At 41.8% G+C, this 27,438-nt stretch overlaps 1 protein-coding gene across 1 annotated transcript in view; it reads left to right on the top strand.

Moving 5' to 3' along the window:
• The window catches only part of CTTNBP2NL (CTTNBP2 N-terminal like), a 79,958-nt gene that overhangs the window by 14,379 nt on the left and 38,141 nt on the right, over positions 1-27,438 (top strand). The window contains exon 2 of the mRNA XM_073667187.1: positions 22,165-22,272. Within this exon, the coding sequence (XP_073523288.1) occupies positions 22,174-22,272 (99 nt within the window). The 5' untranslated portion in view covers positions 22,165-22,173. The remainder of the gene's footprint in view (positions 1-22,164; positions 22,273-27,438) is intronic.

The following is a 27,438-nucleotide window of genomic DNA, read 5'->3' as shown; positions in this document are numbered from 1 at the left end:
CACGTAACCACTGCAGCCAATCATCGGCTACTGAGTAACTGCAGCTCGTCAATATTCCATCGGAGTGAACATCCACTCAGACTAAATAGTAAAGGCGGCACCTGATCAGAGAATACTTATTGGCTGAAGTGATCACGTTACAACAGTGTCGCATCACCTGTCGGGAATTGCTGCGCCAACATATATTTATAGTGTGTTTTTCTTTTCTATGGGACTAAGCAGGGTTGCCCAGTAGTGTTGTGTTTGGGCATCTAGTGGGATAAACCAGTCCTTAGGATAGGTCATCAATATCCCTCTCAATTTTGGGTAGAGAAAATATAGTTTACTTCATGTAATCCCAGACAGACTTGATGATGAGATCAGGGCTCTGCGGGGGGCCTTATCACTTCTGAGCCTCCTTATTTTTCTTTATGCTGGAGATGGTTTTTAATGATATTGGCTGTATGTTTGGGGTCGTTGTCATTGGCTTCAAATTTATTCTGCACAATCAGACGCCTCCCTGATGGTACTGCATAAAGAATAAGTATCTGCCTGTACTTCTCAGCATTGAGGACACCATATGTTTTCATGCATAGTTCAACCATTTGGAATTGTTTCCATGTTGAAAGTAATTTTACATGGAGACCTCTTCTGATCAGACTCCAAATTGTAAATGGGTGTAGCTGGGTCCCACTGGTTGTTGTCAGTTCTGACCTGATGGCACTGCTGGACATCTTCCGATTTAGAAGGGAAGTAACATGTGTCTTTCATCTGCTGCACTAAAGAACCTTAGCCAACCACTGCGTCTACGGTCTTCAACGTTGCCCATTTCTTGGAATACTCAATGCTGAGAAATACAGGCAGATACTTATCCACCATGCAATACTTTCATAACCTTTTGGGGTTAAATGGATTATTTGTATTAAGGTTTTCTGGATGTAAGTTGGCCTGTCTGCAGCAAGTGTAGAGTTGCTAAACTCTTTTGGTGCCAAGGTGTTAAGCACTCTCTACAGGAGGCCTGACACCTTCTGTGTACTTCAGAGCCTCTCCTGAAGAGATCTTATAAATTCTTGGGTATCCTCATCCGCATTTGATTTCACATAACAGAAAATCCTAAGAGGAGAGGTCATGAAAATCATGCATGCCATGGCTCTCTTTTCAGGTTTATCAGCAAAATTAAAAATAAAACTTGTCTGGGCTTTACTGCTGCCCCTTACATGTCAGTCTGAAGTATCGGGTAGTGGTAAGTACTGATGGCGGTTTCAGATTTCCTTTGATATTATGGAACGCCTAAAGATGTATTTTTGTTCAGATTTGCTGTTAGTATGCACAAAGGACGACACACTGTGCAATGTTTAACCTATGTGCAAATATATACAAGCAATTTTTCCACCCCGACCAAAGGCAAAAATCAGAATGCGTTATACTGGTCCATTTTACAGACCAGAGTAATGTATGAAATGGCAGGCAGCTCCTGGACCCATCTGTGATGAGGACAAAGATGTATAAATGATACAATAGTGACTATCATGATCGCCAATAGCAGCTAGATGACTGGTAGTAGTCGCCTAGTAGTAGATTCATGGTGGGACACACAGCATTAGGCTATATTCACATGACTGTATTTTTAGTCTATGAAAATAATGACCTCATTCAGTTATTCAACTTTTTTGACACTGACAGCATACGGATCAAATATATGGTCTTGTGAACTGGGCATGACAATGATATAATTTTTGTGCCAGCACAAGCTGTCCAATCACCGGCCAAACGAGCTCGTTTACATGGGGCCAATAACCATTCTTACTCCCTTTCTGCGATTCTGGACCTGTATGGCTGCATTAAGTGTAGTGACTGTATTAGCTGATAATATGTATCATTACTGCTATGTCTTTGATGGTGATCAGGTATTTGTCATGCAGACAGCCATGTTTGCCGCATTTCTATGCGCCATTTCTCGCGCCCAGAGCCTTCGCCATCAAATTTCAGGATGTCCTCCCTTCCTGATTGCACAGTTATTTTACTGTTGTTTGCATGGTGGCCGTTGGCCAGGTGTTCAGCACATAAAGGGCTTCATTTTCTATTCAGTGGGAGGTAAAGCACCATATGATTATCTGCCATTACGTCCTGGGCACTTTCCTTTCAGAGTTGAAAGGGAGCCTTCTAGTAGAATGGTTTGCCTAGTATGGGACCGAGATATTTCCTGGGGGCCGTGCTTTGTGTGCAGATTGTTAGAAAGGTACCGCAATTTATTCTGCAGTGTTATTTTGGCACACGTTTCAAAATGTGCCCCTAGAAACATGATCTAAGTACTATATGTAATATCCAACCCTATATATACATTTCCTGGGTTACCTACTAGCACCAACATAGCCTGACCCCATTGATATACAAGTGTGAACATAGCCTTACCTGGGTGAATGTTTTTGGAGAATGGGAGAAACTTGGAGTATCCAGCTGAAAACCACTGAGAAAAGGGAGAAGATACAACCAACACACAGCTTAGGACACCAGTGCAGCAAGACACAAGTGCTAACCACTGAGACACTGGGTTCTTTTAAGACGATGGCCACATGGCAACTAAAATAATTGCAGGAAATTTTGACGCAACTTCTATAATTTACTATTAGGGAAAAAGTTGCAAGTGGCCATAGTAAGTAACTACATTGCATTTTTTTGCATGATTTTCAGCTTTTCTGTAGCTCTAGCTAAGTAGAGTAGTTTGTCAGAACATGACTGTGTAACCAGCATTCGCGAGCTGTGCTGGGATTAAAATAAGCGGTTTTAAAATGTGCAATTTGTAGTTCTAGAATGGCATTATGTAATTGGAAAGGTACCACTGGGTCATGAGCTTCCCATTGAGAGAATGCCGTGGAGCTGCAGCCTGCAAATCCCATTATTCAAGTGGCTTTACCGCACAGTGACCTGCCGGCTATCCCTAGGCCTGTTTTTCTTCTGTAGAGGTTGGTTAAGGATCGACCGGATGTGGAGCATTATCTATCTGTAATGATAGATACAGAAAAGTATTGAATAATTACCTTTTCTTTTATACTATGCGACATTGTCCAACATGGAAAAATGTGTGGAAATAATATGTATACGACAATCTTATGGTTGAGACTCTACGTTACATCTGAGATGAGCCCTTTTTAGGTAATTTCTTCTTCTTTAAAAATGAGCTAAAATTGTTGTATGGACCCCAAAATGCTGCCAATAAAAACTACATGCCATAAAAAATGAAACCCAAAAATGAGGAGGAATTGCCTGGTTTCTTTCCACAATTTCACCCCATTTTTTCAATACTTTATACGGTTAAGTGTCTGGTATAATTTTAAACTACAGGTACATCTTGTTCCGTAAATTAGCCTTATGTCCAAGTCCAGTTATAGATGAAGAGGAGGAAGTAACACAAGCGCAAAAATTGGCTGTGGCAAGACCGGGTTAATGTAGGTATCGAGGGACTAGATCAATGTTCACCTGACTATTTGTTAGTTCGTCATTGCCACGATAGATAAGCAAATTTATTTGGTGCACATTTGTATGAATTCACTGAACTCTAAAAATGTAAGCTCCTTGCAATTCGCTTTGCTGGTGCCACCATTTTTCACATTGCAAAAGATTACAGGAGGCTTATATAACTTGTATCTGGCGGGCATTCCCCATAATACTGTGCAGCTATCACATGGTATAACATAGCCAATCAGTAGGGACTATCATAACCTGTATAAAAACAGAAGCAAGGCTGGAAGCTGCCATTTTGGGTGAATCTGGATAGTGCAAGGAAGTCACTGCTTAGCTATAGAGCTAGGGGGACAAATCCCATAAAACGATGAAGAAGCTGAACAGGTTTATAAGAACCACATAGGGAATGTATAACTGGTGGAGAAAGGTTGAACTTTATGGACCCGTGTCTTGCTTTTTTTTTTTTTTTTTTTTTAAACCTATGTATCTATGACTATAATAAAAAAAAATTGAGAGCGGCTCAAAAGATTCTCATAGGGTCCATTTACACAGGCCTTCCTCGTCCTTTAAACCACCACCAATCCGCTGCATACAAGCCAGTCAGCGCTCATTTGATAACCTGTTTAAACATGCTGACCTCTCTCTCATACACGCAAAATAATCAATAATGTGATCGTCCTGAACAGCACATAGGCAGTCATTGTTGTCCGCAGTACATCATCCTGTTTATGCATTACGATGTGCTGATGAAAAGGAACATTTTTAGAGATGACCTGTCACCAGGTCAAAAGTTTTTATTCTTGCTGCTCCCCTGAGTGTTCTGTTTTTTTTTTATGTCTGCATACAGTACCAGAGATTCGGGCTATTTATTTTTTTTATTTAGTTTTAATTTCTATAGTGTTTACCAAAGGGACGTGACTCAAAGGATTCTCTGGGCCGTGTCTTTAGGCTGTTCTGTATAACCGTGTGAGCGACAGCAGGTTGATTTTTTTTCATCTGTAGCAATCTATTGGGGCACTAAATAATAAAAAGGCTCATAAAAGGGGAACAATATGTTGGATATAAAAAAAAAAGAGTAATATTCATGGGCACAGAGGGAATAAAACAAAAGCGAATACTGGACATTTTTGACCTGGTATTCTGCTTTAAAAATAAATGAGCGAGCGTTTTGCTCCTTTGTCATGTCAATGGCAGCCTGTTTACACCGACCAATTATCACCAAATGAGCATTGCTATGGCTGCATTTACACCTTTAGGTTTTTTATGCCGATTTTGAAGTGGATTCAAGATAAGGCAAAGTGTGGGGTTTTTTTTTGTTTAAATTTGTCTTCCATTTATGATCAGTTTCTGATTTTGACTTTGAAAACCTGAACATGGAAGCCAAGCCTAAGAATGCTTGTTCCCAATTATTATCACCCGGTGTAAATGGAGGAGAGTTACAGCACACTGGTTTTAATGGGAATTGAGGAATTCTTACTTTCTCTGTGCTATTATGAAGGTGAACTTGAACTTGGTTCCCAGGCAAAGTGCCACACACAGTGATAAACCTGCGGATGGAAGACCCCTCTGACAAAAAGGCATAGTGTAAAATGGACAGCCCCTGCCTGGAATGTCTGCAGGCTCCTACATATGGTGCTTGTATGTCTGGCAGGCCAGGTGGTTTCTGCTTCTCTCCCCTCATGAATCACCGCTCTGTGGGTGGAGGTGTGGACGCTGGCAGATCTGATGCACTCCTAACTTCTGAGTGATGCAAACCCTGTTCTTGCTGAAGTGAAACTCCGAGCTTGAACTGGAGCCAAGATCAGGGCTGCTGTCACTGAAGAGACCACGGGTGGGTGTGACGTACAGAACCCAAATCCGTAATTACCAGTTTGTATCCCCATGGCAATAGTTATTGGGATTTGTAACAACTTTAGATTTGTTTTTACTATACATTACCTTGTACATCCTCCCTGTAATGTACTAACATTACATGGTTCCTGTTGTGGGGTCTATTACCATGCACATACTGAAGAAACAGGACGTTTGAGAGTTGGAAATGGCTGCCATTGGAGGTTCTCTATTAGTAAATCTTCTCACTAGTTTCACAGTATTTTTCATGTTGTTTTTGACAGTGATACAATGAGTGGAGCGGTGGTCGAACTTGTACACTACTGCTGCATTCGAGATGGATCTACAGATCCCCGTTCTTGAGATTTTAAAGCACTGATCTTGAGATCGCCAGGTGTCCTAGCGGTCAAATCCCTTGTGATCAGCAATTTAGCTACTATCCTAAAGTGAATCTGTCCCATGAAAATAACCCTATTAACCTGCAGGTATGGGGTTAATCTGCAAGTTAATACCTTTTGAACCTGCCTGGTGCCTGCACTTAATTTCCTCCCAGTAGCGGGGTCTATCTTCATTCCTTCCGGTAGTATTCCGGTTTCAATTACGGGTGGCGCCGCTGGCACGGGTTCAGTCAGTGACGGGGTGCGGTTACAGTCACCGATCACTATACACAAAGCCGTGACTGAACCCCTGTTAAAGAAAAACTCCCATTAAAATTTTTATCTTAATATATTGCAGTCATCATATTATATAGCACTGTGTACTTACAATTGCTCATTTTGCCTTTCTACCCATTCATTTGTAATTGCACAGTGCTATATAATATGATGGCTGCAATATATTGAGAAGATGACAATTTTGATGGGAGGAGTGCTTCTTTAAAGGGAATCTGTCACTCCCTGGGATGTATTAATATGGGCATACAGGTGATAGACATGAAAATCTATTTATACCTGTATGCCTCATATTTCTGGTTTTGATGTTTTGAAATCTTATACCTTTATGGTAATGATTGCTCCAAACCCCGGGCCCGTAAGGAATCCCCACCTCCTCTCTCCATTATCATAGCACCCCCCTCCCCTGCAGGTCACAGGACCAATGTTGGTGGTGACAAGGATCAGGAGTGTGAGTTCTCTAGATTAGCCTTGTAATGGCTTAAGGTGCATTTTGATTAGGAGATCTTTATCAGACTCCTAATACCCTCGTTAATAGCCCTAAATACATGTGCCAAGTTCCTCCATCCCTTTCCTATTGCAGCTGCATTGATTGACACCGCTCCTGGACTAGTCCGGTAACAACAGGCAGGCACAATTAAACATCGGGCTAATGCAAGCATCATCATCATCAAGTATTAGGAGGCTGATAAAGTACTCCTAAAACCTTCTATGGGTAAATCCTGATAACTGATACTTAAAGGGAACCTGTGATCAGCAGCCCATCACCTGTCAATACTGGAGGACGAATGACAGCAGGATTCACCCGGACAAGCATTTTGCTAGATTGTCAGGTGATTGACAGTATGTTTACATAAGTTGATATTCACATTCCCAATCTAACAATTGGTTTAATTAAAGGTGCCTTTAACCTGGTCATACACATTTGATGGCTGTTGTACCAATGTTCAGCCAACAAATATCTTTCCAGTCACCCCCATCCACAGGGATCCAGCATTCCTCTTCTCTCTACATCAGAGTTGCTTCCACACCTCCTAGACAGCAGCTTATCTCACAGCCAAACAAGTTGGCTATTGAAATTCCAATGACCAGGTCCTTCTCCCCCGTCAGGGGACAGGCAGATGCCACTATACACATTGGGGCAGGTGCAGATGGCCGTGTTATCGGTCTGAGTGCAATTTGACAAAACATCAGATTGCACCTGGATCAATGTTAGTGTGTGAGGCCGTGCACATCTGTCCTAGGAGAAAATAGCTGCATGCTCGAGTTTGATCTGATATTCGGATCGCACACTACCATGCAAGTCAATAAGTGCGTGGAAATCATTGGACTGCACTTGGATGACATCTGGGTAAATCTTGTTCTCCATCTTCTCCTCACGGTGTGCGCCGATTCTCTCATCCGTCACACTATGCTGACACTTGGATCAAACTGTGACCAGAGTTTGTTCAGAGTGTCATTTGCATAATCTGTCCGATTTCTCTTGGCTGAGAGAATCTGCAGCCATCTGCACCTGCCCTTAGATTGAAAGCCATCGGGTTCTGCAGACCGTTGTCTAGTATATGTGGGCTTTTACTCTGCTCTCCCCATAGAGAATATATGAACACCACTCCTTGTCGAGCGTTCACGTATATAGACAAGTGAGATGGCTGTGGGCCGAACAAGTTTTCAGTCAACCACTTAAGTTTTATGTGCACCTTAAAGGGTATCTGTAACCTTGTTTTTTCTGTGTAATCTGAGAGCAACACGATGTAGGGACAGTGGCCTTGATTCCAGCGATGTGTCACTTACTAGTCTGCTTGTTGTCATATTGATAAAATCACAGTTTTCTCTGCTCTAGATCTAGCAGTTCTCTGAATGCTGAGCCCTGTATAACCCCACCCACACCACTGATTGGCAGCTTTCTGTGTACACACTGCAGTGGGCGTGGTTACACAGAGCAGTTGACTAGGAGGCACAAAACTTCTAGTCCTGCAGTGATAATCTTCTGCTGATAAAACACTGATTTTATTGAAACAGAAACACAAGGCCTGGTAAATTACATATCACTGGAATCACGCTCTCTGCTTCTACAACATGCTTCTCTCAGATTACACATCAAAACGTGGTAAAAGATTTCCTTTAAGACTGGGGCTAAACTGTGCATGTCACACGGCCAAAGATCACTGCCACGTTTCCGCATAATGTAAGAGAATGGGGCATTGCAAGCCTGAATGTACCCTGACCATGACAACCAAGTTCCCGAAAGTCAGAACCATTTGTATTTTTTTCTACTTGCTTGAAGGTGGAGTGCTTTGCTGGTTGCAGTCCGACCCCAAAATTGTTGTGTAACCCCAGCCTAACCGTGACCTTGAACTCTGTATAGCAAAATTAAGATAGAAGTTGGGGTGAGTAGATGTCATTCTAATAACTAGGCGACCATAGGATTATAAGATCTTTTTCCTTTCGCTTACAAGGGGGTAAAAGGTTGTATATATTAATCCTGTGAAAGTTGGTTTCCGATCTTTCTCCAGTATAAACGATCACATTTCTTTGTTGTTGATTCCATTTTTCACATAATTACAAACTGCAATTTCCCCGAATAATGGGATTCAGCCTGTGCCTTGGACGGAGTCTTAGGCACGCTGCATAAATGCAGTATGAAACCAGCCTTGGGGCACACAACCACACCTGCACCAATAAAAGGGACCAAAACACTCTGGAGCAAGGATAAATTGTAGCTTTAAACCTGACAGATCTCAAGTCGATTCATCAGGATCCATTTGAAAATCTATCAAATCTGTTCTGTGTAAAAAGGCAAAGCAGTGAGTTCATATTTGTGGTTGTAGTACACACAAGATTATTCTGTTTCTGACCAGAAAATTAGTTTCCAAGGCAGATTCTTGTTATGGCTTTAATTTTATGCCACTTTCTCACTTGTCAAGCAGACCTCCTCTAACAAAGTGCAAGCCACTGTGCTGCTCCATTGTGTGCGACTGTGGTGTCCCTGCTGACGAGGGTACACATCTCTTCCCTGGGAATACCCAGAAAAGCAGAGGAAGGAGCTGGAGGACCCTCATAAAGCGGTCTCAGGTGGTAGATGCTGTGAATGGGTAATGAGTCTATTCTGCATCCAGCTAATAGTGTTACCCATATGACTTCCCATTAACACTACACCCCAGGGGCTGGTTGTTATAAGGCTACATCCTTTCTGTATTAAGACTGTTCTGGATGTATACTGTGTTGTGTCTTGTACATTAGCCCGTACACTTGAGTACGTTGCTTTTTTACCTTTTTTTGTGCCTTTGAGACAACAGTTGTAACTGACTAAACATTAAACCTCTCAAGGCTCCACGGGGTCAGGAATGTAGCCGCATTAATTCTGTAGCCTCGGGCTTTAGACTCCATTTACAAAAGATATTGGTGTCCTGTGTGCCTGCAGCAAGCGCTACAGAGGAAGCGCAGATCTGGAGCTCGCTGAGTGATGTTCAGCTACATGTATATACTTGTATTAAAGACTGTGGCTTAATATTTTCCAGAGTAAATGAAGGAAACCTATTTTCACCTTTGTGTCAAATAGCTATTTTTTTTTTCTTTAATCAGATTTTATGTTCGTATTCTCAAGCGCTATGGTAATAAGCTATGAAAATAACTCCGGATGGGTTCACAGCGTTGCAGGCAATCGCTGACTTCATTCCTGGGCTCCAGGGACAAAGTGGTGTGCAGGGACAGTGACGGCTGGATATCCACCTCCAGTTCTGCCATAAAACATATCAACTTGTCTGATGTCAGCAAATCTTAATTCATCGTAAAATTTGAATCCTTTTACGGGTTTTAAAATCTCTGCTTGTTCGTTTAATGGACACACTGGTGCTCGGATCATTGCAGGGGTTTTCCAGCCTCAGGCTACAAGTCTGCAGTCACGCTGTGTGACTGCAGACTTGTGAATCCTCACATAACGTACATAACGTGCACTGCGTGCAGTGAGGATTCTCCTATGCCATTAATGGTGGATATATGACCGCAAATTTGCGATTTGCATACATGCGATCATGTGACTAGATGAGCACGGCCTCACTCAATACACTTGCATTGAACTAGGACCGCGCCCATCTAGGTCAGACACAGTCTAGTCGGAATGTGGCCGAAAGTATGCAAATCGCTTACTTACAGTCACATAACCGTCCTCTCTGGCAGCGTAGAATCCTTACAGCTTGCAGCGTGCGCAGTGTGAGGATTCACAAGTCTGTAGTCACATAGAACTTCGAGAATTTAGTAGAGGACTCCGCTAGGTAAAGCACTTAGGCTCGGCCCACACTACATCTGTGCCCATTGTCGGGCGTATACACTCAAGAGGTATGATCCCAGGCATCTGTCCACCATAGGGACTCGCTGCAAAGCAACTTATGCCGCATGGTATAGGTGTCTTTACAGCAGCCCTCTGTGTAGGAAAGTGTAGTTTACTGCACTTTGCCTATATATTTAACATTATTCAAGTATGCCTTACCAGCCAAACGGTAGACTTTCAGCCCCATCTGGTGAATGGCGGGGGGGGGGGGCTTATGGCCACGTTACAGTATGTGTCGGGAAAAGCAACGCAGTGTTAACATTAGCCTTACCGACACTCTGCAGCTGTAAAACTGTACAGCTTTTTTATTGAAGACTTTTGAGAAACTGTCATAGCTTTGCATATAAGAAACAAATAAAGAATAAATAAAAATCTGCGTAGTGCTTTTGCAATGCAAGTTGCCATTAAGTGGTTTTAATTGAATATCTTGAAACCTGGGATGATTCACTTTGTACAAGTTTTTAACATCCTAGATGGTTCACTTGGTGTATTATGAGTGAATTTTCCCATTTTTCTTATGGACTATTGCTGGCCCCAACAAACTGCATCATGTGTCTTCCCATGTGCCACTATGCAGTCTCAGGCTCTTAATATTAAAAACATTTTGCATTCAAACTTTCCAATACGGGTAACTATCATATCGAACTTTGGCAAGATATGCCAAAAAAATAAAAAATGTTAGCATGATGTTCCGCTTCTGGGGCTTGCATTCAGGTTGAGAACAAGGCTCTCTTCATTCATTTCTATAGAAGCTCCATAAATAGCCGAGCACGCTTGCTTGGCTGTATGTCACTCGCTCCTGCTTACAGTAGGCATGGTGGTATAACGGCGGCACTAAAAACTCCAGATTTCCACCGTTCTAGTTCAAGAAACCTCTAAACGTACCGCTCGCTCCTTTATCTCTATCCCTTTTGGATTTTTTCAATGGTTCATGCAGATACAATGGGTGAACCACGGTTCGTTTCCCCACAAATTGTCATTGTTTTAATGAACTTTATCAGTGTTAGAGTAGATGTGGAAACATGGAAAAATGTGTGGCTTATTAAGGACTACAGCCCTGGATTTTGTATGTATAGAATTTATTAAGAATTTGTGATACTTATGATCAGTTTCAACATTTGTTTTGTGCCTTCACTAAAAGATCACTTACGTATTAGGCTGTGTGCACACGTTGCGTTTTTGCCGCGCACATTCGTCACAAAACCTGTAGGGATTCCTGATGCCAAAGAGCGAAGGCGAAGCGCCAGAATGGGAGCATCACATGTGATGCGCCATTTCTGAGGGCTGGTATTTTAGGCTGGGACGAGCCCAATAACCATGGACCTTCTCAGCCTGACAATTTTAGCTCATTTATCTATCTATCCATCTATCCTATCTTTATATAATCTTTCTTTTTTTCAACTAGTTTTATAAGCTACAAATGACCATAATTGCTGAACAAGAATGCAGGTCAAAAATGTTCAGTATTGTCCGCTGCGTTTTTCTTGCCAAGGGATACACAAATTGCTGCATTCAAATACTCAACGGATGCTCATACTTTATATACTTTATGTACTTTAATAGTCTGCAGTGCGGTCTACATGTCCATATTTTTTTCCAGACCTTGTATCCACCAAAGGGGGGAAACAACCCTGCATCCGAGTCACAGCTCAAAATCACTTATATAAGTGTATGGGATCATGAAAATCACGGACAGCACACTGAGGCCCATCATTGCATTGAGCAGGAGAATCTGATGAAACCCTGATGGTAAATACGGATTCTCTCGCCAAACTGTGCTGAATATCTGATCCAAAACACTAATGAAAATAAGGAAATTTTTTCATGTATGAAAGAAAAACTTCTAAAGTCTTATCTAGTTAAGCCCATATTTTTCTTTTTATTTGTGGCTTAAGGTTCAAATTGTAGATATTTTGGGGCCTGCGTATGTGTTGCGTTATCATTGTGCCTAGGCCATTCTAGTGGGCTTTGTATGGATTCCAGATGTCTACATTCATGATGATTACCTTCTCTAAATTGGCCAAGTAATTTCTGTGGATGTGGTTGATCCGAGGGTCTGTCAGTCTAGACATTAATCAACAATGATGGCCTTTAATATATCCAGGAGTTAATAAGATAATTGTCCCAGGATGCAAATCATCCATTTTTAATATTCATATAGCTTCCATGTGAAGGAGCCCCTCCATGTAGTAACTCCACTGCATATATCACACTTTTACAGAAACTATCACATGGTAGAGAATGTAAAATTAAATATTTCTGTAAAAGTACATGGGTCATGAAGCAGATCTGCTTCATAGTCCATATTAGAGAGTATTTGAAGCAGTTTTTGATGTGGATTTTAAAGCTGAAATGCTTTAAAGCAAAACAATTTTTTAGGAATGGAAGATTAGTAGCTTTATAGCATTTGTGCAAATGGGTTGTTGGTGACTGCTGAGCCCCCTCGATCACCACGTACTATGATGTCAATCCGCAGGAACAACCTACGTACCATGACATAATAGTACGTTAAAGACCCTGCATGTGGATCTAGCTGTAAAGTGTCAGTATAGATTCGGTGCCTGTCAGCTGTACAGCCGCACACTCTTCTATGTCACAAGCATGCACGCCTGGGATCGGCCACCTTTTTTTAGTCTTATTACTGAGCTTTGCCATACACATTAGATCAAACAAATTGACAATGCAATTTACTAGCAAATGACTATAATGGAGCTGAGCTTTGATCTCACAGATTCTACCTTTTTATATTACTATGGTTCACACCAAAACAAATTACATGATATTGTTTCCTATATGCCTGCAAGTGAGCAGTGTACCGTGCAAAGAACACGACGGACCTATCATGCTAATCATTTGTCTCACAGACTGTATTTGTTCTGGCTGCGTCTTCAGAGTTTCTTGCTTTATTTTTTACTCCTTTCCATTCACACTGGTTTACTTCAACTTTTTGCAGCACTACTGATTTAATTTTTAACTATTTAGCTGCAGTCCAAAACAATACATTGCGTGGTATGCAATTAGGTAGTGCTGCAAAAAAGAAGAGCCGTGTAGTCAAGATGTTAGTCCGTCATTTTAAAGTGTCCTCCCAGTTATTGTTATAGGTGACGTCAGTTATGGCCGCTGTAAGAGAATTGTAGTAATACACAGTGATTACTCCAAAGGAATGTACTGCCATGTAATCCACAATGGTAATGGTCTAATAAAGCAGGAGATCTCCACACTAGTCTATGGAGCAGTGGTTTATAATGAGACGTACACTACTCGATGGATGACAGATTTCATAATTTTTTTTAAATGCTTTTTGATAAGCGTTCAACAATATTAACAGAGGATATGTACAGGCTGGTATGTAGCAACTTTAGTTTGTAAGAGCAGGGCTGTGGAGTCGGAGTCGGTGCTCATTTTGGTGGAGTCGGTATAAAATGGACCGATTCCGACTTCTAAAATATATAATAAATTGGGTACAGTAGTTCAATGCAGAATGTGCTGAATATTTTTTCATAGGAATTTGGGAAAGTTATGAAATGTCCCATAAATGGCTGTTCTATTCCTGATCTAAGGCTACATTCACACACAGCGTTTTTGCTGTGTTTTTTGAGGATACTTTTTTCAGCTGCAAAAGCAGATCAGCTTTTTAAAAAACTGCATCACCTGAAAGGTTTTTGAGCTCATAGATAATGTTTTGAATAGCAAAAGCAGATTAGAAAAACGGCGCACAAACGGACATGCTCATTCTTTGTGAAGATCCGTTTTTGAGCCCAAAAACGGATCCTCAAAAAACAATGTGTCTGAATGTCATGTCTTGAAACCCATTAACTTTGCTGGGATGCCTAGAGTCAGTGCATTTTACTGCAAAAAACGGATCCGCAAAAACGCTGTGTGTGAATCATGGCCGTAGCCAGCGAGGGGCAGGGGGGGCTGCTGCCCCCCCCCCCCCCCTTAGAAGCAGGGGCACGCACCTATCAAAACTCACTTGTATGCTGCAGTGCTCCCGTCCTGCACCAGCTCCAGACTGCAGGGGGCAATCTCCCCTCCTCTGTCCTGTCTTCTGCTGTCTTCACCAGAGAGATGAGGGGGAGGGGTGCCTGCCCTGCACAGGATCGGATTCCTGGGGCCCAAGCTGGAGAAAGTGCGAAAGTGAAAGCACTACTGCTAATCTGTCACAGGAAAGTAACTAATGCTAATATTGTAGGTGATTATTATGTGCTCTCTGTACAATGTGTGAACTATATGTGCGATATGTGCAATGTACTATTTGCGGTCTGTAACTGTCATCTGTCTATCACACTCTCTATCTATCCCTCCATGTATTCATCTATCTATCCCTCTATCTATCCATTCATCCCTCTATCTATCTATCCATCCTTTCATCTATCCCTCCAGCTGTCCATCCATATGGCTATCTATCATCTATCTATCCATATTTTTATCCATCTATCCATATCTGTCTATCCATATCTGTCTATCCATATCTGTCTATCCATATCTGTCTATCCATATCTTATCTGTACCAAAAAGAATGAAGCTCTGACTGAGGGTAGCAGTTAGTCCTCCTGTAGGCCACTCATCCTGCCAGGCGCATGAGCACTTGGGTCCTGACAGTGCTACTGCTGCTATATCTTCATCCTCATCAGATGAGGAGTTTGACAAGTATTTGGATGACATGGAGCAGGCAAAGCGTTGCTGCAAGGAAAAAGATTTCTCTCCGTCTCCTATAGCAAGCAGATTGACCATATTTCAGCAAAATGTTTCACTTGCTCTCAAAGAAATAGAAAAATTCAACCGTTCATCAAAACTGACTGTGCATGAGGCAATTCCTTTATACCCAGAAATTGTTAGAGATGTTGCCCATGTGGTTACGGCTTTGCCTCCAACCCAAGTTAGTGTAGAGAGGTTGACTCTAGCCTTAAAATTATTAGGTCAGATTTGAGGTCATCTAAGAAGGAGGATCTGATGAAGACCATTCTATTTCAGAGAACAAATTCATAGACTGCACAAATGTTATTTAGTATGTTTTTGTTGAAAACTGTTTTTTGCCACTTACATAGTTTATTACATAGTGTTTGTTATATATATATATATATATATATATATATATATATATATATATATATATATATATATATATATATATATATATATAATCACTGTGTGTAATCGATATTACATAGTGTATTACATATTTTTACAATTTATTAGCTTTTTGTGTTCGAAAGTTGTATTCCAATAAATATATATTATGTTCTATCTAAATATCTTGATTATTGTATCATAAAAATGATTAAATGTCTGATGTTCACATTGTGCTACAATAAATTTTTCACTTAAATATAAGCAATATATGTGGGAGTCGTGGAGTCGGTGTAAGGGAAATTGAGGAGTCGGAGTCGCAGGTTTGGCTTACCGACTCCACAGCCCTGTGTAAGAGGAAAGTCTGTGTACAAAATATACATGTGACTTACAAACATGTTGTATGATAGTCATTGGCATAGTGTGGTGTCAGTGCCCAGGGCAAAGCGGGTATAACGGCTTGTAACCCAGTAAGGGTATGTGCGCACGTTCAGGATTTGAAGCATAAATTTCTGCAGCGTTTCTGCATCTCCTTGCCAGGAAAAACGCTGCAGAATAAACGTGCTTTTTTGTCTCGTTTTCGATGCATTTTTTGAAGCTTTTTTGTACATCAATGAATGCTTTTTGGAGCTAAATAAAGTTATTTTGTGGGACATTGCTTTAACCTTTGGATTACTGTCAGAACTGGGGTGAGTATATTGGTTAATTTAAATGATTACAGAATGTGTCTGTTGTATTTCAGATAAAGTGTTTTAATGTGTGTGTGTGTGTTTTATTTAACTCTTTACTTTATTTTAATTAGGTTTGGTGATGAAAGGGTCTTGTCACCTTGTCATCACCAAACAAAAGAGCTAGGTGTCAGCTAATCCCATTCACCAAATATTAATTTGCATTTACATTCATGTAATTTCTGGGGCAGCTGTGAGCTGCTATTTTTATCCTAGGAAGGTGCCATTAGGCAAACATGGTCCCTGGCCATTATTAACAGCTCACAGCTGTTCCGTTAGCCGCTACATCCTCCTGATCTGCACTCAGCAGTGCTTTAGATGCAGCATATTTTTGCTGCGTCCAAAACGCGGTGTTCTAATGGCGCACTTTTGTTGTCTGTACATGTGAATCCACCGCATGTAATGACACTTCAATCGGTCAAAATTTGCAGCGCAAATTAGCGTGTCCGCTACAGAAATTGACATGCTGCAGTTGAGTTTGGGTATGTGTCCACGATCAGGAGCCGCTGCAGGTTTGACGCTGCGTATTTATACAGCGTCAAACCAGCAGCGTCCAGATGTTACAGCATAATGGATGGTATTGTTAGAAATCCCATGTCCACTATGCTTGCATCACAGGCTGCGAATCACTCGTGGACACTGTCACGTGGCGCGTCTTTCAGGACCGCAGCATGTCAAATTTTCTTGCCGAGTCGCTAGTCTCCGCAACAGAAATTTGATCACTAGAATGTATTGAATGCGGTAAATCCGCAAGGTTTAATGAACACGTGGATTTACCTGCGCTCAATAGAATGCAATGTTTTGGACGCAGCAAAAATATGCATCCAAAGCGCTTCTACGTCCGGATCATGGGCACAGAGCCTAAAATTTAAAAAAAATGGCGTGGGCTCCCGCATCATTTTCATAACCAGTAGAGGGAAAGCCGACTGCTGGGGGCTGATATTAGTAGCCGGGGAAAGGGCCGTTAGCCAAAAAAATGTTCCCTGGTTATTATAACCCGCCCACAGCTGTTTGCTTAACCTTTACTGGCTAGATTACAGGGGCACCCCAGAAAAAAATTGACATAGGGTCCCCCTATAAAATCTAACCAGAAAAGGCTAAACTGACAGCTGTGGGCTGATACTAATAGCCAGGGCATGGGCCATGGATCCTGGCCCCCTCCGTGGCTAATAATATCACCCCTCTGCAGTCCCAGAAATAGCACATCCATAAGATGCGCCAAATCTGGCACTTAGCCTCCGCTCTTCACACTGCCCTGTAATTGTGGCAAGTGGGTAATGGGGTTGGGGTTCATGTCAGCCTTGTATTAGCGGCTGACGTGAAGCCCAGGTTAGTAATGAGGCCGTCTATAAGACGCCCCCATTACTAACCGCATAGTAAAGTTGTCGCCGCTTTTTCAATAAATACACGGCCAGAATAAAGTATTTTAATGAAATAAAAATACACACGATTTTAATATTTTTTTTATTATACTCAGTACCCGAAGCCTTTGTCTCCTGAAAAAAAGTAAGCTAAACAACCAAATCCCTCACCTATCCGCCCTCACAATGTAGTCCAGTCTTTTTTCCTTTTTTTTTCCCCTTTTTACACCGCGCGCACTCCTCTCAGCCGCACTGCTCTTGCTGTTATCAGCGGGATCGGCGGTTGGATGAGGGGAGTAGTAGTCCTCCTCTGCCGATCCGGATACCACTCGCAGTGTTTCACCCCGCTCATTGACTTAAATTGAAACACAGCGAATCCGCAGGTATAAATATTATACTTGCAGATTTGCTGTGCTTCAATTAAAGTCAATGGGCGGGAAACGCTGCATAGAAAGGACATGCTGCATTTTTTCCGCAATGGCAATCCTGAGCGGAAATTTCCTCATGTACACAGCATATAAGCATTGCCATTGCAATAGCTGGCAAATCGATTACTAAGCGTTTTTTATGCGTTTCCGCTCCAAAAAAGCGCTGCGAAAATGCATAAAAAAAGTGTGCATTTAACCTATTAAAGCTTTCTGAGCGCCCCATTTAAACAGATAATGACTCCAAAATGCCAGAACATCAACGTCTTGAAGGTCGTGAGTCTACAGCAGCCTGTGGCCTACAGGTCGGAGAGTGGTGGTGCGGGAGCCCACCACAGGATCCAACTGTACTGGCATCAAAGTGACGCCTACCCGGAGATCAGAGACACTGTTACAGAAGAGATGCCATTTCGACTTTTTGTGCTCCTAAAAATTTTGCACTCCAACTGAGGACAATTGTTATTGAAGGTTTTTATGTGAGTAAAAGCCTAGTCTAAGGGTAAATATCACTTATATAAGATGGATAAAAATGTGTAATTATCGCAAGGCTTTCTATATAATGGAGCCTCATTGTTGCTTTTGTATTTTTAGGGTTATGGTTTCATGGCGCAGATGCGCTGCAGATGTTCTGTCTGGTTTTGGCTAATATGGGGCGTATTATATAGCAAAAATAAATCTGCAGCTGAAATTGACCTGCAGTGTAGATCTTTTATCTGCAGCATGTAAATTGTATGCTGTGAATATGTAGTACAGATTTAATACTTTACAACCCATAAGGTGAAATAGAAATCGGCATCAAGATCTGGAGCAAATCAACATATAATACATGCGGATTTTGCCATGGGTTTCGATACAAATATTCAACAGATTTGAGAAATCTGTATGTTTGAAGTGGGCGACCCCCCCCGTCTCTTTGAGTGGAGTGGGCGTGTCCCCCCCGTCTCTTTGAATGGAGTGGGCGTGTGTTCCCCGTGTCATTGAGTGGAGCTGGCGTCCCCCCCCCACCCGTCTCTTTGAATGGAGTGGGCGTGTGTGTCCCGTGTCTTTGAGTGGAGTGGGCGTTCCCCACCCCCCGTGTCTTTGAGTGGAGTGGGCGTTCCCCACCCCCCGTGTCTTTGAGTGGAGTGGGCGTCCCCCCGTGTCTTCCCCATCTCCTGATTTGTTTTTCTAGACCTCTTGCAGTTCGGTGATGCGGACATGTGTTGATCTATAGTGCTGGTGCCAGACTAAAGGAATTTTACTGAGTAATGAAATTGATCTTGGCAAGTGAGACTCTTCGTGTAAGAAATAATTACTTTATAATGCAGCAATGTATTTCCCTTCAGAAGCCTCATTAATGGTGTAGATAATGCCAGGTGAGCATGCAGGCGTAAAGGAAAGGCTGCTTGTGCTGGAGACCGTACGGACAAGAGTAAATCATGAGTAAGACAAATCCTAGTGCGTTACTTTCAATAGTCTTGGTGAATCAGTGTTTCTAGATTTAGAATACATGAGAAAAAGCCTCTGTATAAAATGAGGCATACATAGGTGATACAGTATGTATCATGGCCGCAGGTCTCCTCACCTGAACTTACTGGCCTCATACATGCCTAAGTTAAGGTCAGATAACTCGTGGCTTGTCCGCACGTTACGGCCCATACTCTGACCATGATACGTGGACATGAATTTGGCCTTAATTTGAGATGTCTATGTACGTTCCCTACTTGTTTATCCATTTTAAGGGTCGCTTGATAGGCGGACATAGCAACAGGCTTTGTATAAAACATGCACAGACACTAAGTGGAGCAGTGAATAAACACTCCTAAAATCCGACATTTATAAAGCCCTACTGAGGGGCAGATGTAAACCACAGGCGTAATGTGTAAATAATTTTGCAACCTTCTCAGTGAACCCACTCATTGCAGTGTATTGTGAGAATTCTCTTGAATGTAGAAGTGTCCTACAAAATGGCTGCCACCATTCCTCCCCTTCCACACACCCCCAATCGTAACCATTGCAATCTTAGCTGAGATATCCTTTGCTAAGAAATCATTTCACAGCAAGACATGACGGTGTATCTGTCTGTACTCACTTATTCACTCACTAGTAATATATGTCGTGTCTGTATGTTTCCCTCACCTGTGTATGAGTAAGGTGACCTGTCTGGGTGTGGTGTGGGAGTTCTGCCATGATGCCACCGGCATTATTATTATCAGCACCCTGTAGATGCTTCAGATTTCCTATGTGCAATCTTTATCATGGTCAGTCTGTACCATTGGTTCCTGTGGAGATCAACCAATATGGCTGCACTTTAAAGTTGTCACTTTCATAAAAATTTTAACAGAGAAACACAGTTGCATTTTGGATGAAAATCCGTTTTCTTTCTTGTCCGTATTTTATTTTTATTTCATTTTTATTTTTAGTTGTTTGCCTCGGATTATATAGAGCATTTATTCTGCAAGGTCTCAGGTTGTGCTGTATTATGCCGATACTATACGACACTACTTCTGTGGGATAATACCTCTATTATGGCACTGTGCACCATGTGGCACCATAGAGGCTTAGTTGTGTGACTAAATTTCTGCACTGAAATAGACAATTCCCGTAAGAAATTTTACAATTTTGTCAAAACTCAGAGGAAAACAAAGGCTCTATCCATCGTATTACAGATTCCCTGATCACAAACCATGGCAAACCCACATGCCTGCAGCTATACTTCATTATTATTATTATTATTATTATTATTATTATTGTGCAATTTATTCCATGGCGCTTTATATGTGAAAAAGGGGTATACATAGCAAAAACAATTACAGTAATCATGAACAATATGTCAGCGACTGGTCCATGAGGAGTGAGGACCCTGTCCACAGTCTACAAGGGATGGGTGAGGAGACAGTAGGTGATGGTAGAGCTGGTCATTCAGCGATATGATGAAGCAGTGGTTAATGCAGGTTGTAGGCTTGTCGGAAAAGGTAGGTCTTCAGGTTCCTTTTGAAGGTTTCCACGGTAGGCGAGAGTCTGATATGTTGGGGTAGAGAGTTCCAGAGTAGGGGGGGATGCACGGGAGAAATCTTGTATGTGATTGTGGGAAGAGGAGATAAGAGGGGAGTAGAGAAGAAGGTCTTGTGAGGATCGGAGGTTGCATGCAGGGACATACCGGGAGACTAGGTCACAGATGTGTGGAGGAGACAGGTTATGAATGGCTCTGTATGCCAAGGTTAGGGTTTTGAACTGGAGTCAGTGCAGGGATTGACAGAGGGGAGAGGCTGGGGAATAGCGGGATGACAGGTGGATTAGCCGGGCAGCAGAGTTTAGGATAGATTGGAGGAGTGCAAGAGTGCTAGAAGGGAGGCCACAGAGCAGTAGGTTGCATTAGTCAAGGTGGGAGATGATGAGGGCGTGCACTAGTGTTTTTGCAGATTCATGGTTGAGGAATGTGCAGATCCGGAAGATATTTTTGAGTTGGAGTCAGCAGGAAGTGGAAAGGGCTTGGATATGTGGTTTGAAGGAGAGATCAGAGTCAAGGGTTACCCCGATTCAGCAAGCTTGCGGGACTGGGGAGAGTGGGCAGCCATTGACTTTGATGGATAGGACAGTTGGAGGGGGTTGAATGAGATGGTGGAAAGATGATGAATTCAGTTTTATCCATGTTAAGTTTTAGAAATCTAGCCGGGAAGAAAGATGAAATAGCAGACAGACATTGTGGGATTCTGGTTAGTAAGGAGGCGATATCAGGTCCAGAGAGGTAGATATGTGTGTCATCAGCATAGAGCTGATACTGAAAGCCGTGAGACCGAGCTGTCCCAAGCCAAAGGTGTAGATGTAGAAGGGCAGGGGTCCTAGAACTGAACCTTGGGGGACAACGGCACATAGGGGGTGAGATGAGGAGGTAGTATGTGAGTGGGAGACACTGAATGTCCTGTCTGTTAGATATGAGGAGATCCAAGATAGGGCCAAGTCTGTGATGCCAAGAGGTGAGCGAGTCTGTAGTAAGAGGGAATGGTCCACTGTGTCGAAGGCAGATGACGAGGAGGAGGACTGAGTAGTGTCGCTTGGATTTAGCGGTTAGTAGGTCGTTGGTGACTTTAGTGTTTTTTTATTTCCTTTTAAATGGTCCTAGAAATTCTACATTCATAAAAATGTCATGTGTGGTCACTGTGGTAGATTTGTGGTCTGTACACTCTTATGTGCATTTTTCAAGCTGAATTTTTGGGCTATAGTAATAACCTCTTCGTCATGGAGAATAGCTATTTAGAATGTTCTGTTATTTTTACCATAGATTATTTTTTATTGTGTATATCATGTAATTATTTTACTTTCTTACTTTAGGGCGACACAATGAATCTAGAAAAACTCAGCAAACCAGAGTTGCTGACACTACTAAGCATCTTAGAGGGGGAGCTGGAAGCCCGAGAGCTTGTTATCGAGGCAATAAAGGTAAGTTCTGCATTGCCGCTCATTAATCGTGTATAACTTTACCCATAGAGAAGTAAAATTAAAAAGTAACAAATATTGGATCTGTGGCTTAAAACGTCTATCGTTTTTTGCTTTTTTTTCCTCTACGATGTTTTGTACAGCTTCAGAATGATTCTAAGAAAAGAGTCTGATCCCTGTGAAAGTGTATTCCCATATTATGGTATATATCCTATATCGAGGCATTTCAGGCGACCTAATTACAGCATCGCTGTTTAAATCGAATGGATGGTGGTGTGTTGTAATTCCCCACACATTGAGTTGCTGAGTGTCACTGTGAGTGAAAAACCAGAAAGATTGCTGGAGCGGCTTACCGTAGAACAGTACGGTTCCTATGGTCGAACTCCCAACAATCGCTGACAGTGTTAGAATATGACATTTTGTCACTTTTTGTAGTGGGCGACCCCCTTTGAATTATACACTTTATTTAATGGAATTTCCTAGAGTCCATAAAATTTAAGCGAGCACCAGATCTGCTGCAATTTCCTGATATGGGAGTCAGAAATGAGAAGTTAGATGAACACGTAGGTGGGCTGCGCTGCTGGAGTAAATCAATTCTTCAGAAATGATGATGAGGAAATTTCTGAAGAATTTATCTACTTAAGCAGCGCAGCCCACCTGCGTGTTCATCCAACTGGATCCAATATCTCCTGGAGGATTTATCCTCCAGCCACGGGGCAGCAGCAGCTGTTTTTTCTTCATGCCTACTGAGGAGTTGTGCTTGTCGCAACTCCATCAGGTGAGCGTAACCAGCACTCTCCTACTCTCCCTCCATAGGATATCACCCTTTTGTGCTCTGATTCCCACTTCTAGATTTACACTGAAATGAGAAGTTAAAAGGCATCTGCCACCAAGATAATGCTGTTATGCTAGCAGCTGACTGATATATAGGGCTCGATTCATGAAGGTGTTTTGCCAGTTTTCTAACGTCAAATGCCACAATTTTTGCACAATATGAAGTTGTGCAAAAATTTCTGACTTTTTGGTGTTTTCTTCTCTAATTTTGGACAGCTCTGCCACAGTGAGTGGAGCTGGGAGGTGACGGGGAATGACAGACCGCCCAACAAATTTATGAAAAGTTGTGGGTACTTTACTCCAGAAATATTATCCCAGGCTCTGACTGCATTAACATTTGTGGTGGTTTTCACCAGTTGTAATATGTGTCTAATTCATTCCGTTGATGTGTGCCTCGTAATGAATTAGTCGCATCTTACCCCAGCATTTCCATCATTTTAAGCCTGGCACTCATACTAGTCTTAATGAATCGGCCCCATAGTTTTTTTTTTTTTTTTACAAAAGAGCCAGTATAAGGTGTAGCTCTGTAAGTTAAATCTCTGCTCTTTCCATGCCTAGGAGTCCAGGAGGCGGTGCTAATCTGTGAACGATAACTACCTCTGTATACAGTCAATCTAGTAAGACTGCACTGGATCTAGAGCACTTTGGGGTCTGGGATAGCTCAGAGGACTCTTTACTGTAGCCTTTTTGCCTTTCTTTCTTGTAGAAAAAAAAATTAAAAAATGGGACTTTTTATTATGAGCTCGCCCCCATGCTCTTTAACATGTTTCACAGTATTTTGCAGAGCCTGTGTATCTCGCACAGTGGCGGGTGGATAAATCACGTCATTGCATTCCTTACTTCAGTTTGCACAGTATTATTGCCATTCCTTATCTGTGACACACGACTGAGCTGGCCTCGATCTGTCAATTCACTGTCCTTTTAAACCTCACTATGGCATGTGTGCTGCCTCTTAAAGGGAATCTGTCACCCCCTGGGAGTTATCAGACCTCTACTATTTAGGGGAATAATAATCAGATAGGCGGGCATTGCTTGTTGAAAACCAAAAAGATAAAACTACTTTTTTCTGCAATCAGACCTCCACCATGAGCCATACAGGTATGTATAGATTTACTTTTCTATATCCTGTATGCCCGTAGTAGAGGTCTGATAACTCCAAAGGGGTGACAGATTCCCTTTTTCCCTTTTAAGGGTTAATTCTGTCACGTAGCTCTCGGATGCAGCGCGATTGCTGAAATTCCTGTGCTTTTTTTTCATAGATTTGTACAATTTTCGGCACAATTAGGCTACGTTCCCACAATGAGCTTTTGGTGCGTTTTTGACTCAGCGTCTTACAGTTTTAGCAAAGTAGTTGGGATTTATAGAGATCTCATGCCCACTGTGCTTCTTGTTAACACTGCATATACTTACCCGCTGTGCGCGTTTCAAATCCACAGCGTGTCAATTTCTCTTGCTGAGTTTTCCCCATAGACTTGCATTAGGTGTGTAAATTCCACAGGTAAAAATGCTTATGCATTATTAGTTCATTTCTGCGGTGGAAACGCGTCAAAAACCCATGTAATCAGCACTGAAGTATATCAATACAGTTTTGTCAGCGCAAAGAGTCCAGGAAGTATCAATAACAGAGATGCTTTATTTACAACATGACACACCAAACAGATAAAAACGCACACAAAAACACAGAAATGGTGCAGACATTCTGCAGCATCAGAAACCAGGGCTGCGGAGTCTGAGTCGGAATCAGAGCCCATTTTGGTGGAGTCGGTATAAAATGGACCGACTCCTAAAATATATAATAAATTGGGGACAGTAGTTCAGTGCAGTTTGTGTGGAATATTTTTTCATAAGAATTTTGGAAAGTTATGAAATGTCCTATTCCTGATCTAAGGGTCTAGACTTTTAGCTGAGATTAATCTGTGCTACAGTAAATGTATCACTTAAACATGAGCCATGTATGAGGGAGTCGGTGACATGGAAATTGAGGAGTCGGAGGTTTGGCTTACCGACTCCACAGCTGTCAAAAACGCACCAAAATCTTTGACTGGAGTGATGTGTGGACATGTAGTAAAGCGCCATGGCCATGCAGCATTCATATAATTTCTTTCTGGATTTAATACACCTGCAGCTTTAAGATAAGGAATGGTATCATTAATTTATCTTTGCGCACATCCCAGCGAGACTGCCCTACCCACATGCTCTGTGCACGCTACTCAGGGATTTGACTTCCCAATATGGGCCATTTGCAGTAGTGCAGCCAAGCTCTGAGCTCTTTAGCAGGACTCTGAAAGGCTTGTGTGCCAAGATTAAACCCTTGAGCTGATTTAAATGCCTTAATAAGGGCTCAGAGGAGTAAATATTTAAATCCACTTGTTAGGAACAGAATTTGTTTTCGTCCCGTCCTGTGATCGGTCAGTGCGGCCTGCTGGTCCTCAGATATAGCACTTTTTACTGCATGGACATTGCAGGTTAATATAATATTGTGAACATGTTTCTATTTTGCATGCATACCAACTTGGCTCCAGTTCATTTCTTTTGGTTTAATATAATTTTAGTCTATGAAAAATCCTTCATATCCCTAGAAATTGTCACTCACCTGAAGTACAGAGATGTAGGAGGTATATGCAGTGTGTACTGTTTGAGTATATACAATTATTGGAGTAGGAGGAACTCTATGGCTGCTGCAGGGAATATGGGTATCATAGAAGAGGAAAAAGATTTGTCCTTTGTAGAATTGGTTCTCCACATTGGTATCATCATCCACCCTTTAAAGTTTGGACTCTCACAATCCGGCTGTAGCGTGGTGGTATGCTGCAGAGCTGGACCACACCTGATTTACTGCAGACTGCTGCAGTGTTGAGCGCAGTATGGTTGTAGCCAATGGGCTCAATGCCATGTTCTTACACAATTTGCCACCGCGCTGAGGACAAAATGTCCACCCAACATGCAATATTACACTTTTTCAATTAGGTCCAGGTTTTTTTAATGTTTATTAAAGTTGGGCCATTTGTGCTTACAAGACTGCAAGGGGATGATCTTTTCACTCTTGGGATCAATGGGGGTCCCAAAGGTTGACCCCACTCCAATGGTGAAGTGATATGAGATCCTACCAGTAAGATAACCACTTTGTGAGAAGAATACACCTTTACAGTTTGTCCAGATATTGTGAATATTTTTGCAGATTTGCCATCAGATTTTACCCAAAGCATTGCAAAAGTGAAATCTAAGGTGAAAATGTGCAGCTTTTTCACACAAGAATAAGCTTGCAGGGAATCTGAAATCCACCGTGTGCATTAGTTGTATTGCTGTTTATTTTCTCCCCTCTATATAAGGATGGGGTTTTGAAATCCCTATCCATTTTTACTGTTCTATTGCTGCAGGGTCAGCTGATCATCAGGCGTTTTACTCCGGAATTAAAAAAAGAAATGGGATACTCTTATAAAATAGATCACATTTTCAACAAATAAAAAAGCAACACAAGCCACATGTAAATTTGCACCATGAAAACAACAGTGAAATTCACAATCTGTTGTTGGGAAAAATCCCTATTATTTTTCAATGTGCTCCTGAATGGTCAAAGTCTTGCTTGGCAAAAATGGGCAGCTGAGATTTTCCCGCGAATAGCTCTGGGTAAGAAGCTATGGATTATTCTGCACAGTTATTTGGGCAGTTATCGTTTCCAGCACTTGTGTCCATTCATAAGTGGATGATGATTGAATGTTGTATGAAGGCCTTAATACAAGAGATCCATCAGTTCTTTCCTCTCCTTTATGTTGTTCATTTTATTATAAGTGCCATGGAACAGGCCAGGAAGGAGGGGGGAAGGTTAGGCTGTGGCAGCCACAGAATAGGAAGTGTTTAGTGTGCAGGCAATGATTTCATCAGCATCTGGAGCTGTGGCCAGCAGCAGAAGTGACAGGCCGCCAGGAAAAAGCCACAAAGGCCAGTTCAGCAAAACTGAGATGTCTTTGTCTCTCGCCTCTATGATCTGTAGTAACATATCCTCTAAGCTTCTCCGAATAAAAACTCACAGGGTGCATTAATCAATTCAGTATGTACCAAATAGTGATATCAGAAACAATGTGGTTGTTGGCATTACCTTCTTGTGTTGAAACGACTGTGCTGTGCAGTCATGATCTATAAAGTCTAAGGCTAATTTCACACAGAGTTTTGGAGACTTCCAAAAAAAAAGAAAAAAAAAGAAAAGTGCTTCAAGAAGTTTTTTTCTTTCTTGAAAAACCCATTTTTTTTTCCTGAAGTGTCCTTAACATTGTTATGTTTTGGAGAGATTTCCTTCAGGATCCACTTCAAAAAAGTGATATGCACTTTTTTTTCCCC

The sequence above is a fragment of the Phyllobates terribilis genome, unplaced genomic scaffold, assembly GCF_046119375.1.
Source record: "Phyllobates terribilis strain yellow unplaced genomic scaffold, ASM4611937v1 Scaffold_2__4_contigs__length_985480577, whole genome shotgun sequence".
Taxonomy (NCBI): domain Eukaryota; kingdom Metazoa; phylum Chordata; class Amphibia; order Anura; family Dendrobatidae; genus Phyllobates; species Phyllobates terribilis.
The sequence above is the reverse complement of the archived record's forward strand: the minus strand, read 5'-3'. Positions and strand labels throughout refer to the sequence as shown.